This window comes from Lichenostomus cassidix, chromosome Z (assembly GCF_008360975.1).
Source record: "Lichenostomus cassidix isolate B80296 chromosome Z, HeHo_3.0, whole genome shotgun sequence".
Lineage (NCBI taxonomy): Eukaryota > Metazoa > Chordata > Aves > Passeriformes > Meliphagidae > Lichenostomus > Lichenostomus cassidix.
In genome coordinates, this window is record NC_139511.1 from 47013535 (window position 1) to 47030017 (window position 16483).

Consider the following 16483-nt stretch of genomic DNA (forward strand, 5'->3'; position numbering starts at 1 on the left):
CACATCACAATGTGATTTTAAATTCCAGCATTAAAACTTATTTAAATCACCTGACATGAAATATTTCATTCATACCAACATGTAAAGAAAATATTTCTCTCTCTCAACCGATTTGAAACAAAAAAGGTTATATTTCTTCTGTACATGTATCATAGGTTTATCTCACAACACTCAGTAATGCATCAAAACACCCAGAGCTTCATGTCTTTCTTATATACTGTGATTGTTCTCAACACACCTTGAAAAAACCACCAAAACACTGCATTTACTGAACTATATTAACATATTCAGCAGAAGTAACTGAAATAACTTCATTGGAATAGATCGAAAAATCCAGACATGAGCACAATGAGAACAAGATAAATCATCTTTTTGTTTTTCATTCAGGTGTTTGCTGGGCATTTCAAACTGGACAGCCCTCTAGAAGCAGGCATTGCATTAGCTTCCTAGAGAAAGCCATCTTTTTTTACATATAGATACATAGAAATATATGAAACTTCAGGTCAAAATTCTCCCTCAGAATCCCAATAATGTGGAATGTTACATGGCAAAGGTGCGATCAGGTGATTTTGTTGTTAAGATCTAAAAGATAGTAATTTATCTTTTGAGGTGGTTGAGCATATGATACCATATTGCATACAAACACGAAGTCTTAACTGAACTTACTTGGTTACATTAGTTGTAAAAGAATGAAGTAAGTTTTTTCACTCTAATAATGTATGCAAGATCTTGCAATGAACCATATGGAACTGCACTTTCTCTAAAACTTCAATGCCTTTTTTTTTGGTGTTAATATTTTAGCTGAATTAAGAGGTGATTCTATGTATCATTAGAAAAAGATGACACCTTCTACCTTTTTTCCTAACTACATGAAGGTTGTTCACATATCAGGCAGAAAGATAAACCTTAAAAACTGAATATAACCACACTAGCATCAAGGTCTTAATAAAAATATTTTTACTATAAAACATTTCAGAAAATTATTTCTCCCCCTTTTTGTAAAAGCATAGCTATTTGTTTTCTTGATGATTTTATCCAAAATCAAACAAGTTACACATTTCATTTAAGAACATTTTCAAGACTTTCAAACTAACTAGTAGCATAGGAACAAGTTCTACTCATTCAAGTAGCAAGCACAGCAGGAACATGCAGCTGAGGCATCTGCCTGCTTCACATACTGCTAGGCTACATAAGCTCACTGGTATTAAAAGTAATGCCTACGCTTTATTCACCCCGGCGTAGTTACCTCAGGATGTGGGTCTGTAATTTATTTCTCTTCATTCATAGAAGCCTTCTCTACTGCTCTAAGTCAAGGATTTTGAATTCTGCATTTACATTTACAGCGTTTTCTTTCAGAAGCAAGAAGTAAATAAATAATGTGTTTCAAAACTATGATATTGCTACTATCTTCTTCATTTTTAGATAAAATTCCCCAGACTCTCAGAAAAACAGAGAGGAAATTGCAAGTGCATGCTTATCTCTACAATGTTTGGCCTGAGCTAAACTAGCAACTCCAGTACCAACTGCAGGACCAGCAAAGGTTTAAATGGTCCTAGTAGATCCATTAGTTAACTGAGTGAAAATCATCCTTATACAAAGATTTATTTCTATATAAAGAAGAGATGAAAAAGGAAAAAAGAAAGAAAAAAAAAACCACAAACAAACAAAATAACAGCAGTAACATTTGAGTTCTAAACCATGCCGAAGACAATAGAAACTGCATGGAGGAACATGGCAGAATGATTTCTAGTATCTTGAACACTCTGATAGTTCAAATTCAGTTAAAATGGTTCCAAATCAATAAAGACATATAACTAGTAGTATTTGGAGGTTTTGCTTTATGAGAAGAAAGGCTGGAGAGTGGCAGTTTTAAAAGAACTTTAATATTTAAGTCACCTTTTGGCCTATCACAACATGTCACCTTCCGGTGCCAAAATGCAAAATTAACCTAGCAAGACTAGAGAACTGACTTCCTCTCAGAGTACGTGAATGCAGTCAATTTTAAGAATGAGTCTTACATTTGCACAGAGTATAAATAAAATAATACAATGACAAGTGCCTCAGTTCAATTGCCCAAGCATTCACTGACACCTGAACCACATTCTGGTATATCTGATGTCTGACTGAGCTCTAAATATTGCACTGGATTCATGGAGATTTGTACTCTTCTGCCTAGACAGAGCCAGGAAAAATATCTCAGATGGTGTCAGACACCTATGTTTCAGCAGCTGATTCAAGCCCAAAGAGTCTATTTTGTGAACCTCAAATTTATGAAATTGATTTCTTAGTTGAAATTCTACTTTCTTTAAAATTCTGGAATGAAAATAATCTCTCTCAAAAGGCTGTGACATTAATACATAGACAGAAAAGTACATATTGGCAAACATTTTCCTCAGCAAATGGAGGATAAATATAATCTGCATTATATCTCACAAAAAATAAGGAAAGGCAAACTGTATTGATTTATTCAAAATTTTATATAAATTCTAACCTGTTTATTGTAAATTACTGACTTTTTATATTTAAAAAAGATCATCTTGTTAACTGAAGGCTGTTAAAAAACAAAAACTTCTAAACATCCAGCAAGTATACCAACTTGGTACATTTTTTACTTTGATAAACGGAACCTCTTAGATACCACTTACGGAAAAAAAAATGAAGGTTAGATTCCATCATTTCTACTTACCAACAGCTGCCAGAACGTACACCAATATTTAAAATTTTACATTATGGAATTCTCATCTCCTTACTTAATCAAAACTGCATGTAAGAAAGAAAAAGTAGTAGTATTGTTGGTTTGACTTTTATTTTATAAACAGCGCAGCAGCTTGCATGAGAGCCCTGTGCCAGAAACATACATCCATAGTGTTGTTTACATGTACTGTGCATCACACAGAAAAGAGCTGTGCTGGTGTTGGAAAAGATTCAAGAGAATACACTTGAACTTCAGAACCACAGAATACACTACTCATAGACAACAACAGTACTTGTACATAACCTAGCGCACACTGTGAGAACACGGGAACACCACCAGATGACATTTCCTATGATTTTAAAACCAGATCCTCTACCAAAAGGGGAAGATTCAAAAAAAACCAGGTGAAAATATTGCAATCATTACTGTTCCTTTCTACTCCAAAAACCTGATTCTTAATTCAAGATGTCACAGTACTAGAAATCTGGAACTGTGCAAGTTTTTGCCCAGCGAGAGACTGACAATCTCTCAGCAATAAATTTTAGAGTAGGAAATTTTAATAGCCTCTGTTCAGGAAATTATGAGTTTGTGATGTAAGAAATAAACAGGGGCAGTAAATGATGTCAGCATGACGCCAAAAAAAAAAAGTTACCGACAAATATAGAATAAAGATGAAAGAAAAAAATTCCATTATAATTTCAAAGCTGAGAGTGACACTGTGATTATGAAATGAAATGCCAAAATGCAGAATGTACAAGATTTGCTCTGAAGTAGTGTACTAACAATCCAGACCAGAAATGGAAAACATGTCTGGTTCCAGAAACCTTGTAAAATTTCATTAGCAGCCAAGTCAATGATATAAGGTGGTTAATTATGATCTAGCAAGTAAAAACATTGATTTGTACAGCATGAATGATGCTGATATTGCATCATATCGCAACTAATGTATCAACATGCAGTGTTTAAAAAGAGTTTCAAAAATCAAAGTAATAAAATTATGTGCAGAAATGCACATAGCTATTTCTGACATTCAATATTAAAACAGTGCTGTTGGGATAGGCAGATACTTTTTAAACTTAGACATTTAAATTACTCACCCATATTTGAAAAATATTGTGGTACAACAGAGTTACATTTTTTTTTCTTTTTTGAACAGACATTTTATTGTTCAAAAGCACCCTAAACATAATCCTCAGTGAAAAAAAAATATTACCTCAATAAATTTTGAGAGGTGGAAGTGGTTTTGTGCAGTATCATTTCTCCTCTAACAAAATTAGTTAAATCATACGTACATACTGTGTCTCAATATGTATTTCAAAATACATGCAAGGTTTGGATAACATAAGCTGGACATGGCTATCTTCAAGACAATGACTCTCTTGTACCCAAATAAATCAAGATATTAAATAACTTTTCTTCTCTTTGAAACAGTCATAACTGCTTAAGGCTGCTGTAGCACAAAAACAAAATATCTTCACATAGGTCTTGAAACAGTCAAGCTGAAAATCTAAGCCAAAGTTTCATTTAACAGCCTGTCAGTTTTTTGATGTGAAGCTAATGAATGCAGTGGCAAACAAATCCATCAAACCTAACATCAAAACAACTGCACTTCATCCCACCAAAGGGAAAAATACAACCTGCAGGCCAGCACTTTGATCTAACCTATCCACAGAAAACACGTTGCTAAGCAGCTACCACTGACAAATGGATGAGTAATTACTGACTTAATTTTATGAAAGGGAGCAATAATACTTAAGTAGCACTAATTTCAAGTGGAAAAGGTTGGTAGACTTCTTTCCTCAGGTTCTACATATTAGCTAAACAACAAAAAGCTTTCCAGCACCAGCATCTGAAAACAAATCACGTCTTAAAAGCAGCTGCAGTACGAAAGAATCATTACAATGACTAGTAAAATCACCTAGTGTGACACTACCCCTGAGAGAAGGCAGTAAAATTTACATACATTTATACTGAGTGAAAGTCACCAAGTGGTTCCACAAAACAGACACAGTAAGCAACAAGAGCAGTATTCAGAAATGCCAGTACTTTCTCTGAAAGCTTGTGAAAGCATGGAAAAGGAACATCCAAGAGTCGTGACAGACCCTGACAAGAATCTGGAAAAGCAACAGTCAGGGGTCCTTCTTTACACTGGTATAGAATTAAGTTTCTTCCTAGTAGCCAGCACAGTGCTGTGTTTTGGATTCAGTATGAGGATAATGTTGATGACACACTGATGTGGTTTGGTTTTTGCTAAGTAGTGCTTACTCCAAATTAAAGACTCAGTTTCTCATGCTCAGACAGCAAGTGGGCTCACAAGAAGCATGGAGAGAGCATGGTTGGGACACTTGATCTGAACTGGCCAAAGAGGTGTTCCACACCACAGACTGTCATGCCCAGTGTATAAACTGAGCAGTGCATAAACCTCCATTATCCAGGAGGGGCCGTTCATGGCTGTGGGATGAGTCTGGCATTAGTCAATAGCTTTCTCTTAGGTTTCTTTCTTTCTCTCTTCTTGTCCCGCATTTAACTCATATTATTGTAACAGTTTATTTTAGTTATTAAACTGTTCTTATCACAGTCCACGGGGTTTACCTCTTTTTTCTTCCCCACAGTTCTCCTCCCCATCCTACCAGGGGTTGAGGGAAGCAAGCACTTTGTTTCAGGCTGGGATTAAACCAAGATGGAGGGGACCAAGGGGATTAAAACAGTAATCAGAGGGAAATGGAAGGAAAAAACCTAAAATAATCCTTACTGCATAAAGAAGAATTAGAGAGCCCTAACCAAAACTGCTAATATCACCAGCCTCCTGGACATTTCCTACATAGGACACAGGAGAATTATGTGTATATATTTCTATTCACAAATACTAATAACACCACCAACCTATATTCCCCACCCAAGTTACCTACTCAGCACAAATCAAAACAGATACCTAGAAAACATACAAACTAATAGCCGCTGACTCATCTGCTTTATCAACAGTAGCAAAATCCACTGGAGTACACAAACTCAAAAAAGCGCTTCATGAAGCTACACAGTTCCAGCCTACTCAAATAAACACAGCACCGTTAGGGAAATAAGAAAAGTGACAGAAGCCTGAAGAAGCTTGCTAGCTGCTCCCATTTCATACCACTCAATCACCTTTTCAGCAAACAGCATTCAATGAATGGAAGTGATAGTATGATGAAAATGATGAAGAGTATCTAAAGCTCAGAGCACCTCTCATCTTCACATGACAACACAACTATACTTGCACTGTATTTGTATGCTGAACACCACTTCTCTTTGTCTTAGATCTAACATATCCACACACCAGCACTTCACCAACATCCCTCTTCACCACATCCTTTAGTCAAGCATCTTAAGGAGAGTATGACTGATTTGTTCCTTCCACCAATGTTTCCTATTTCTCTTCCTGTGTGTTCCTGACAATGGAAAAAGACAGCAAAGAACTACACCATTTCTTCTCTGGAGCTGAGAGGCTTTCAGTATGCCAGTTACTTACACAGCTGTACTGTTTGAGAAGGGGAAGGTTGTTTGGATTTTTTATTTATTTTTTACTTCTGCTGAATTCCATACAGCTTAATATTGTCCAAAAGTTTTACTTGGTTCTCCTCCCCATCCCACTCAGTAGGGGAGGAAGAGTGGTGGAGTTGATGAGTGTCTGCATATTGCTTCATCTGTGACTGGGCTTAAAACCATGACAGTCTTACACAAACTCTAGAAAACCAGCTGGAAGATATATCCCTGCTCCCAGGGTTTAATTATTACAGGTAGTTAGAGGACACACACAGTAAAACCAAGACCACAACTTTAGCAGTTTTAAAGACAGAAGATAATTTTTGGAAATAGCATTCATAGTCTTTGCTTACTCAAAGTGTCCAATACCAAAGGTCAAAAAGATCTCTTATTTAATATTTGCATGTGATTTCAGATCATCTTTAGCACCATCTCATTTCATGCTGGAAAGCAGTATTATCACATAGCCTAAATATTTACTACAACTTTAACAAAAATCTTTGCTGTATTTTTTTTCCCCACAAAATCAATGAAAAACATTGATTGTATTTCAGGCTTTTTTCCTTTTTCTAAGACAGAAAGCCAGCTGTAAGCAATTAGAAACTATTCTGTCTTAAAAAAAGGGTTCTGTAGGAAGACAAATAATCAGTCATCAGTATAGAACATTCTCTAGGGAGAACACAGCAATAAGCTGACCTAAATATTGCTGCGATTTGCTGACACACACAATTTCTGAAGTACAATAGAAAGGAACTACTGGATTCAAAACATTCTTTTCAATTAAAATTCTTGCACATTACACATAAAGAAGAAAAGTCAGATGTAGTATCAGAAGTCTGAAGAATGACAAATGGGACTGCAATGTTGTCTGGGTTTTGGTTTGGGATTTTTTGCTTTTTCTTTTAAATAAAATTATAGGACCTGAAAATTAAAACTTAGTAAAATATCAGTATTCTTTGGACACACCAACTTCTTAACTTTTTAACTAACACCTCCAGGAAGTTTTCTAAGGCTATGGTAAGAACTAATCATAGATATACTCATGATTCTCTAGAGAATCACCATAGCCAAGAAAAAGAGTACAGTCATACAAAATCAGACTGGTTTTTGGGTTTTTTTTTGAGGGAATTTTAGACATAGTCTTATAACCAAAGTATTTATTACACATACAACAGTGCAATTTTATTTTAATTTTTCCTTTTGCCCTTAGCAAATCCAGCCTCAGAAGTTCTGAAACAAGGTGGGTACTTTTTTGCTCCACTTGCCTCAGAAGCTGCCAACACTACCTTCTGAAGCTGATGGGATGATTACTGAAGTGCAGCATGATCCTGTTACTTCCTTGGGCATCGTGTCATTTGCTGTAGGGCTTCTCCCTATTAGCTGGTGTCTGCGCAGCACTGAAACACAGTCTCAAGTCTGAATGCCTGCATAAGAACTTCCTGACAAGGGCGTTGCCCACTGATAGAGCTGCCTATGTCGAGAGCAATCCAGAAGGAAAGGCTGGCTGTATTAACTGAGGCCATGAAGGCTGTGCTAAGATTTATTGCTGTTCCTTTGGGTCTTTTGCCATCTCTTTGCTAAGACTATTAGCAGATTGAAAAGAGAGTTTAAGTTGGAGCCGTGGTAGGTGATACATATGCATTTTCTTATGCGTGTGCAAGTCAGTCTTTGCAAATCCTTGTGCAAACAAAAGCTTTCTAAGTGGTAGCCTCAAACACCACGTTTTGAACTTGAACATTTAGTTTACCTGAATTCATTCAGAAAGACTGATTCAATGTTGACTCACTAAGCAAAAGTCTCTTTTATTAGAAACAAGTACTTCAGCTACTAGTAACGCAGTGGTACCAAGTAAATTCTGTCAGATCATTTGTCATAAGGGGAGACTTTCTCGCTCTCTGCAACTGCCTGAAAGGACCTCATAGTCAGGTGGGTGTTAGGCTTTTCTCTAAGTCACAAGTGGTAGGACATGAGGAAATGGTCTCAAGTTGCACCAGGGGAGGTTTAGATTAGGTATTAGGAAGCATTTCTTCATGGAAAATGGTGTCAGGCATTAGCCAGGCTTTCCAGGAATGGTGGCTTTGTCACCATCCTGAGCTGTATTTAAAAGACCTCTGGGTATGACCCCGTGGGAATGCTTTAGTGGTGGCCCTGGCAATGCTGAGTTAATGGTTGGACTTGATTATCTTAAAGGTTTTTTCAAAAGTAAATAATTTTATGATTCTTTAATATTTCCTCTGTTTGTCTCATTTATCCTATTTGTATGGCATAAACAAATACAAGTAAGTTTTATGGAGAATTAGTTCACCACATTTCCTTTAGCTCTTCTCTTCGTACACATTTCCATTTTTAAAAAGTCCTACCATTAGTACTTTCTACCATGTTCTTTTTCATTTAGAAGAGAGAAGAAAAGTAAATTTTGATTCTCATTCTTGTTGTAATAAGTGATAAGAAAAAAGCAAATAACATAAGGACTCCGAGCATTAGCCAAAGAGACTGCAGTTCATATTTGACAACGGTATCTAAGATTTCGCGATAGAGGGAGACTAGTAATTGTTGCTCCAATGACACTTTGAAACTTGTAAGCATTTAAATTTAACTGCATGCACTAGAGAAATACTTTAATTTCTTGTACTATATATGCACAATACTGCTCCTACGTGCAATAGCCACCAAGCATAGAATTCAGTGTCATAAGAAGAAAGTTTCATCCATATGCTAAAGAATTTTGACAACATAAAACTGTATTTAGAGTGTATATGCCAAAACTTCTTAGCTGAAATTTCAGAATTTCAGTAGCACTTTTACAGTGGTGTAAAGCAATACAATTACCCTAGCTTTAAAAAATTACCTAACTCCACTGAATTTAAAGATGACATTAAGTTTACTGCATAATACAATTATAGAGATGCATACTGGAGGCATAAAACATTTAACAGTTTGTACTGTGGAAGCTGTACACCAAGTAGTAAAGTATTTTTCCAAAACACAAGAAATATGAAGCCAGCACACTGACAGAGAGATACCTGCAGGAAGCACCACCTCTGCTTTGCTACATCTGAAGATGCAGTTTGCTGTTATTGAAGCTCAGCACAATCAGTTTCACAGCTGCATGACATTCATATCTTTTAAAATCCCGGTCAGTTTTACCTGCCACAATTAATTCTTGTGTATCCGTGGTTCTCTAAACTTTGTTTCATTGTACTATTAATAGAAATTTCAAATTATCAAATGTATAGGTTTTGGAGTTTAAAATTCACTGTATTTAATAGCCAGCTTATGTGTTGTCTATTAATAACACAACTTTGCTATTAAAGGTAGAAACCACTCTGAACATTACATGAGTCTAGAGATTTTCAATACTTTCATTACAGTTAGCATGTACATACAAAGCATGTGGAGAAAAAATATTCATTAACTTTTCCCTTTGAAGCATATTCTATCTCATTAACAATAATACTCATTAGCGCCTACAATCATAAGTTTCTGTTATTTGAGAACTTTCTCATTGAGGTTTTCCTCAGTCTCTAGTGTCTAATAAGACTTCACTCTCTTTACCAGGCTGTTAAATCAGCATAGATGATTTTGCTCTTTATTTCATGTCATCGTATTAACTAATATATTAAGTAGGTTGCTATTGGAAAGGTTTTTTCCAATTACAAACAAGTCAATGCAGAAAATACCTCAAAACTTTTTCCGAGTCATACAAACCAAGGCTTATGTAAGCCTTAACACTGATTAAAATCAGTGAATATTGAAAAACAGTAAAAAATTTCTGCTGAATAAATTTCCCACTTTCTTGATTTTGTGCATTTACTCCATTACTTGTACATGCATCAGTAAATAGCTACAAGCTCTTCAGAAAGGACAGGGGAGGAACTAGAGGCAGTGCAATGGCTCTCTGCATCAGGGAGTGTTCTGGCTGCATAAAGCTCAAGGTAATGATAAGGTTGTACAGCTATGGGTAAGAGTCGGGGGGAAAGCTAACAATGCAAACATGTTGACTGGATTCTGTTATAGACCACCCAACCCAGTGATGGAAGAGGTGGACAAAATATTTTATTTTGCAGCTGGGAGGAGTAATCTCATGATCACTGGACATTGCTCTTGTGAGAGACTTTAACTTGCCAGATGTCTGCTGGAAACAACACATCAAAGAGGAGGAAGTTCCTGGAATGCATGGAAAATAACTTCCTGACACAGCTGGTAAGAGCCAATTAGAAGTGAGGTCCTGCCAGACCTGCAGTTTACGAACAGAGAAAGACTGGTGGGAGATGTTGAAGGAGATTGTCTTGGGCACAGAGACCATGAAATTATAGAATTTTCAATTTTTCATAAAATAAGGAAGGGAGTCTAAAAAACCTCCACCCTGGACATTCAGAGGGCCAACTTCAACCTATTCAGGACACTGATTTGGAGAGTCTCCTGTACAGTCCTGAAGGCTCAGGAGCAGGCCATCCCTTATGGGTTGAAAAATGAACTGGTCGGAAAGAAGACTGGCCTAGCTGAAGAGGGAGCTTTCACAGAAACTCAGTGAAAAGGAAAGAGAGTTTATGATCTTTGGAAAAAGGGGCAGCCACCTCTTGAAGAGCACAAGGATGTGATGAGGTCACATAGGGAGAAAATTAGAAAGGTGAAAGTTCAACTAGAACTGGCCACTCCTGAAAAAGACAATAAAAAGTGCTTTTATAAATACATCAACAAGAGGAGGGCCAAGGAAAGTCTCCATGCTTTATTGGAGGCAGGGTCCTTTATTGGAGGCATTGTCAGTAAGGCTAAAGAGAAGGCCAAGGTACTTAATGCCATCTTTGCCTCAGTCAGAAAATTATCCCACAACAACCAGGCCCAGGCTGGTAGACAGGGACAGGGAGTAGAATAGACCCCCAGTAATTCAGCCAAAAGTAGTTAGTGGCTTGCTGTGCCACTTAGACACTCAGTCTATGGAGCCAGATGGGATTCACCCAAGGGAGGGTGAGGGAGCTGGTAGAAGAGCTTACCAAGCTGCTCTCCATCATTCATCACCAGTCATGGTTAACTGGGGAGGTCCCAGAGGACTGTAGGTTGGACAGTGTGATGCCCATCAACAATACGTATCAGGAATCTGCAGGCCTGTCAGCCTGAGCTCAGGTCTAGGCAAGGTTATTGGACAGATTATCTTCATTATGATCACACAGCATGTAGAGGACAACCATGGGATCAGCCCCAGCCACCAGGGGTTTGTGAAAGGTAGGTCTTCCTTGACCAAAAGGGATGTCCTTTTATGAGCATCCATGAAGTGGACACAGGAAAAGCTGCTGATGTTGTCTGCCTGGACTTCATCAAAACCTTAGATTCTGCCTCTCACAGCATTCTCCTGGAGAAACTAGTACTTCATGGCTTGGACAGGCACACTGTTCACTGTATAAAAAATCATCTGTATGGCCAGGCCCAGAGAGTGGTGGTGGATGGAGTGTCACCCAGCTGGTGGCCGGTCAACAGTGGTGTTCCCCAGGGCTCAATACTGGGGCCAGTTCTGTTTAATAGCTTCTATCAATCATATAGAAAAGGGAATTGAGTGCACCCTCAGTTGGTTTGCAGATAACATCAAGTTGGATGGGAGTGCTGATCTGCTGCAGGGCAGGAAGGCTCTGCAGAAGGATCTGGACAGGCTGGATTGATGGGCCAAGGCCAAAGGTGTGAGGTTCAACAAGCCCAGGCCCAGGTCCTGCCCTTGGGTCACAACAACCCCAGGCAGTGCCACAGGCTGGGGCAGAGTGGCTGGAAAGCTGCCCACAGGAAAAGGACCTGGGGGTGCTGCTGACAGCAGCTGAACATGAGCCAGGCTGTGCCCAGGTGGCCAAGAAGGCCAAGGCCATCCTGGCCTGGATCAGCAACAGTGTGGCCAGCAGAAACAGGGCAGGGATTTTTCCCCCTGGACTCAGTACTGGTGAGGCCACAACTTGAATCCTGTGCTCACTTCTGGGTCCCTCACTCCAAGAACAATATGGAGGTGCTGGAGCATATCCAGAGAAGGGCAATGATGTTGCTGAAGGCTCTGGAGCACAAGACCTAGGAGGAGCGGCTAAGGCAGCTGAGGTTGTTTAGCCTGGAGAAAAGGAGACTCAGGGGGACCATCACTCCCTGCAACTACCTGAAGGAGGTTATAGCAAGGGGGACATAAGTCTCTTCTCCCAGGCAACAAGCGACAGGATTAGAGAACACAGGCCCAAGCTATGCCAGGGGAGGTTCAGGTTGGACATTAGGAAGAATTTTTTACTGAAGGGGTGGTCAGGCATTGGAATGAACAGCCCAGGGAAGTTGTGGAGTCTCCACCTCTTGACGTACTCAAGAAACAACTGGATGTCACACTTAGTGCTATGGTTTAGGTGATACAGTGGTCTTCAGTCAAAGGTTGGACACATTAATCTTGGCATTTTTTTCTAACATTACAGATTCTATGATTCTAGGCTGTACACAAAAGGAAGGAAGACATGCACACCACAGAAAAATATTTCAGTCTAAAATAACTTCAGTTACACACACTTCAAATAGTCGCTTTATTATCTTGTACAACAAGTTTTCTGATTATACTAAAGATGAGAAAAACTGAACTTGTTTCTTCAAACTTTATTTGAAGTTTCATTATTTATTTTTCTTTCTAGGAATCAAAATTCCTAGTTAAACTAAAGTGCTTTCACAAACAGTACAGCTTCAAGGAGATTTAAGAGCAGAAGTCAGCCGTTTTCACATATATTAACCTCAGTGTATAGTTTAACTTCAAGTTAAAAATATCCACAAACAGAACTGGTTTTGAAGAACAATAAATACATTAGGCTGCAAACAAAACTCACTACTGAGAGGAATACATATAATTGGAAGTATAATACCTATTACAAAAACAACTATAAATAAAATTTGAGTAGCAGCATTAAGGTACTACCTGCTCTAATAGTTCTCCCTTTCTCAGCACCTTCCTGAAATTCTCACAAAGAACTAACCACAGGAAATATTTCCTTACCCATCAGTTGTCTGCACTATGACTTACCAATTTTGCTGCTTTTCCATAATCAATCCATCGAATGCTGGCAAAATTTGTTGACTCTGCACAATTAAATCCGTGGTTAAACCCTGCATGGTACCCATATGGGAAAGTGATCATAAATTCTCCTGCCTCTTGGGTAACCTGCAACAATAAAAAAAATTTAAAAGGCCAAAATAAATAAACTTTAAAAAACCACAAAATGAACCACATTACAAAGCAGTTCTGGTCCTAAAGCAATGAAAACTATATATGCCTTTACAACTTCACCCTGCACAGACATACAAGCAGAAACAGTATACTTGAGACAATGTTCTTTACTACAAAATACATAGCTAGGTGTAATACTTAACAAATTCAGAAAGAACTCAAAAAAGTTAATCTTGGGGCAGAGGTTCCCTGGTAATAAAACCTGGAAGTAAAGAGAACTAGAAAAAGCAGTATGAAGAATATATCATTCTTACCAGCTGAGAGGAAGCAGAGACAGGCTGGATCAAAGTACCCACAATTATCATGCCTAAATGTTGTGCAGAATGTCTCAAAATAAAACTATTAAAACACAAATTTTAATCTGCAACTGTCCTTCCCCTCTTTCTCTTTAGGTAAAATTTTAGAGCACAGAAGCACCCCAACAAGAATTCCAAATGAGTAAAAGACAAGTGAGATAGGAGATTCGTGAAGAATAAAAGCTTGACTACAGTTAAACTCTGACATTGTTTTAGAGAATGAAGAAGGGTAGTTTCAAAGGACTACAACCACGAGAAAAGTGTGCTAAGACCACTGGCTGAACAAGATATTACAGAAAACAGAAAAACAAAGGAAAAGGCCAGCCTAAAACCCACCACAGCACAACTGAATTCTTACTAGTTTTTTGTAGCGGTATCAGATTTAAAAAGCTTTTAGAGTAAACTGTGGGGGGGAAAAAAAAAAAAAAAAGTGTGGTAACATAAACAAATCACTGGTCAGGTTATTCTCGTTCAAGACAGAAATCTCATCTTCCTGTACTAGGATGGACTGCTGCTCTCCTCTGTATACGGAGAAAAATGGAGACAGCACTTCTTGTCAGTCACTACTACTCTCTCCACACAGTGACAGCTTTAATCTCTTAAAGTCAGACCACCAGAGACTTTATCAAGGACAGACTACTCAGAGACTTGAAATAGCACACTGTCTTCTAAAACTATCTGATAAGAGTTAATGAATAAAGTAGATTATACAGAAGTAAATAGTTAAAAGAGATTTTCCATGCTCTATTTGATACACATTTTACATGAAGCACACATCAGACAACAGGCCCACTAAAAAGCAAACAGATCCATTTAAATGAAGCAAATAATCTGAGCAATGACTGAAGACTATTCAACAAGATCCATGTGTTGATTACAGGAAAATAAGGAGACTTCTCAGAGACTAAAAAGCCTGTTTTCACTCTGTGGCAACACTTTGCACAATCAATACAGTAAGAAAAATTGGAAGGACAAATATTACTCTTTTTAGGGAAATACCCTTATGATTTAAAATACAAAAAGGAACAGTTACATTTTAAACAATCACTAAAATTAAAACTCAAATTTCAAAAATTAATCTTAGTAACATATCATGTCCTGAATCTAAGATTTCTACTGGTATAGTTATCTTACTTTCAATTTCTGCTTTTACAATCTCCTTCAGAATTGTTATAATTTTACAAATTCTTTGTGTGCCTTTTTGCCCAATGCAAGAACACCAAGGTTAGCACTTCTTCAAGAGGTCTATTTCTGATTGTATTAAGGGATGAAGGAAAGACAGAAAAACAAGAAAAATATACTTCTAGCCAACAAAGCTAGAGAAGAAATTGGATCTTATATTTTGCATGGTTAATTTTTTTGTGGATTCATATTTAGTATATACATGCAAATGCACATATAATTGCATATATTGTAACTGTTACTGTAGCACTTCAACAATCGCTGTGGGAATGTTTAAGGAAGATTATTCTGAACGCTAACGATTCCAAAATTTATCTCAATACACCCTCCCACTGCTGACAGTTTAGCAGGTGTTCTATTGCAACAAGCAGCAGTTCAGCTGCCACCTGGTATGCGTAGGCTGACTTATCAGCATTCAGCACATTTCCACTTCTATCACTTTGAGCCATGAGAGATCACAGCCTGGTTCTCTCTATTCACTTTCTCACTGAATCCCATTAATTACAATTACACTTGGGTACAGTCTGCTTCCTCTGAAGGCTAGGTGATAGAACCAAACTTAAATATTTAACTGTTTGTAGCACTTTTTTTTTTTCCTTTCTTTTTTTCCCCCCCCTTTTCAATTAGAATACAGGAATAATCAAGACACCAAAATACGAAGATTAACTCCCTCACCCCACCTCAAATGTGTGATACTGAAAATAAGTATGTTGCCATTCAGCAATATGCTACTTTAAACACCAACCACTGAAAATTATACTGTTCAGAGTAATGTTCTGTAAATCCAAAACTATAAATCTGGTTATAAAGCCTTCCAGCTTGGAAAGTTTCACCTGACACTTCATGATAAAGCACAAGGCTGTGAAGGGAATCAGTATATTTACCTATATATTACAAAAACTGAACTCAGCAACTACATTTCCATATGATAATAAATCATTCAGAGAATAAACTACTTATTTTATGAGTTATTTATTCTAAGAAGCTTGCTTTCCAAGGCAGGCAGTATCATTCTAAATGCCTACCTTCTCTCAATTTTACACATAGGTAGACTTAAGCATGAAAAGTGAAGTGGTATTCCAAAAAGGCATAAAACACATCAGTGGCTTCATCCCACCTGCGTTGCCAACAAGGTTGATAACACAGAGGTGTTCCAGTTCTTGCAGCCCTCCTCCAGTGAAGAGGCTGGGGGTGCACAAGAAGCTGGGAGGGAACACAGCCAGGGCAGCTGACCCCATGGCATCCTGCTCAGTACATAAACCTGTGAGAAAAAAAAGGTAGGGCAATTGTTTGGAGTGGTGACATTTGTCTTGCCAAACCAAGACAGGGCCCTGCTTTCCTGGGAATGGCAGAACACCTGCCTGCCCACAGGAAGCAGTGAATGAACTCCTTGTTTTGCTTTGCTTGTGTGCACAACTTTTCCTTTCTCTATTAAACTGTCTCTATCTCAAACTATGAGTTTTCTACCTTTTATCCTTCTGATTCTCTCACCATCCCACCAAGGGGGAGTGAGCAAGCATCTGTCTGGCATTTAACTTGCAGCTGAGCCAGAATATACATTAAAAT

General features: G+C 37.9%; 1 protein-coding gene across 6 annotated transcripts in view; it reads right to left on the bottom strand.

The window, feature by feature from the left end:
- Positions 1-16483, bottom strand: part of KDM4C (lysine demethylase 4C) — a 249253-nt gene that overhangs the window by 183896 nt on the left and 48874 nt on the right. For all 6 annotated transcript variants that reach the window (XM_085043366.1, XM_085043368.1, XM_085043367.1 and 3 more), the window contains one exon: positions 13236-13373. In XM_085043366.1, coding sequence (XP_084899492.1) covers positions 13236-13373 — 138 coding nt within the window. The remainder of the gene's footprint in view (positions 1-13235; positions 13374-16483) is intronic.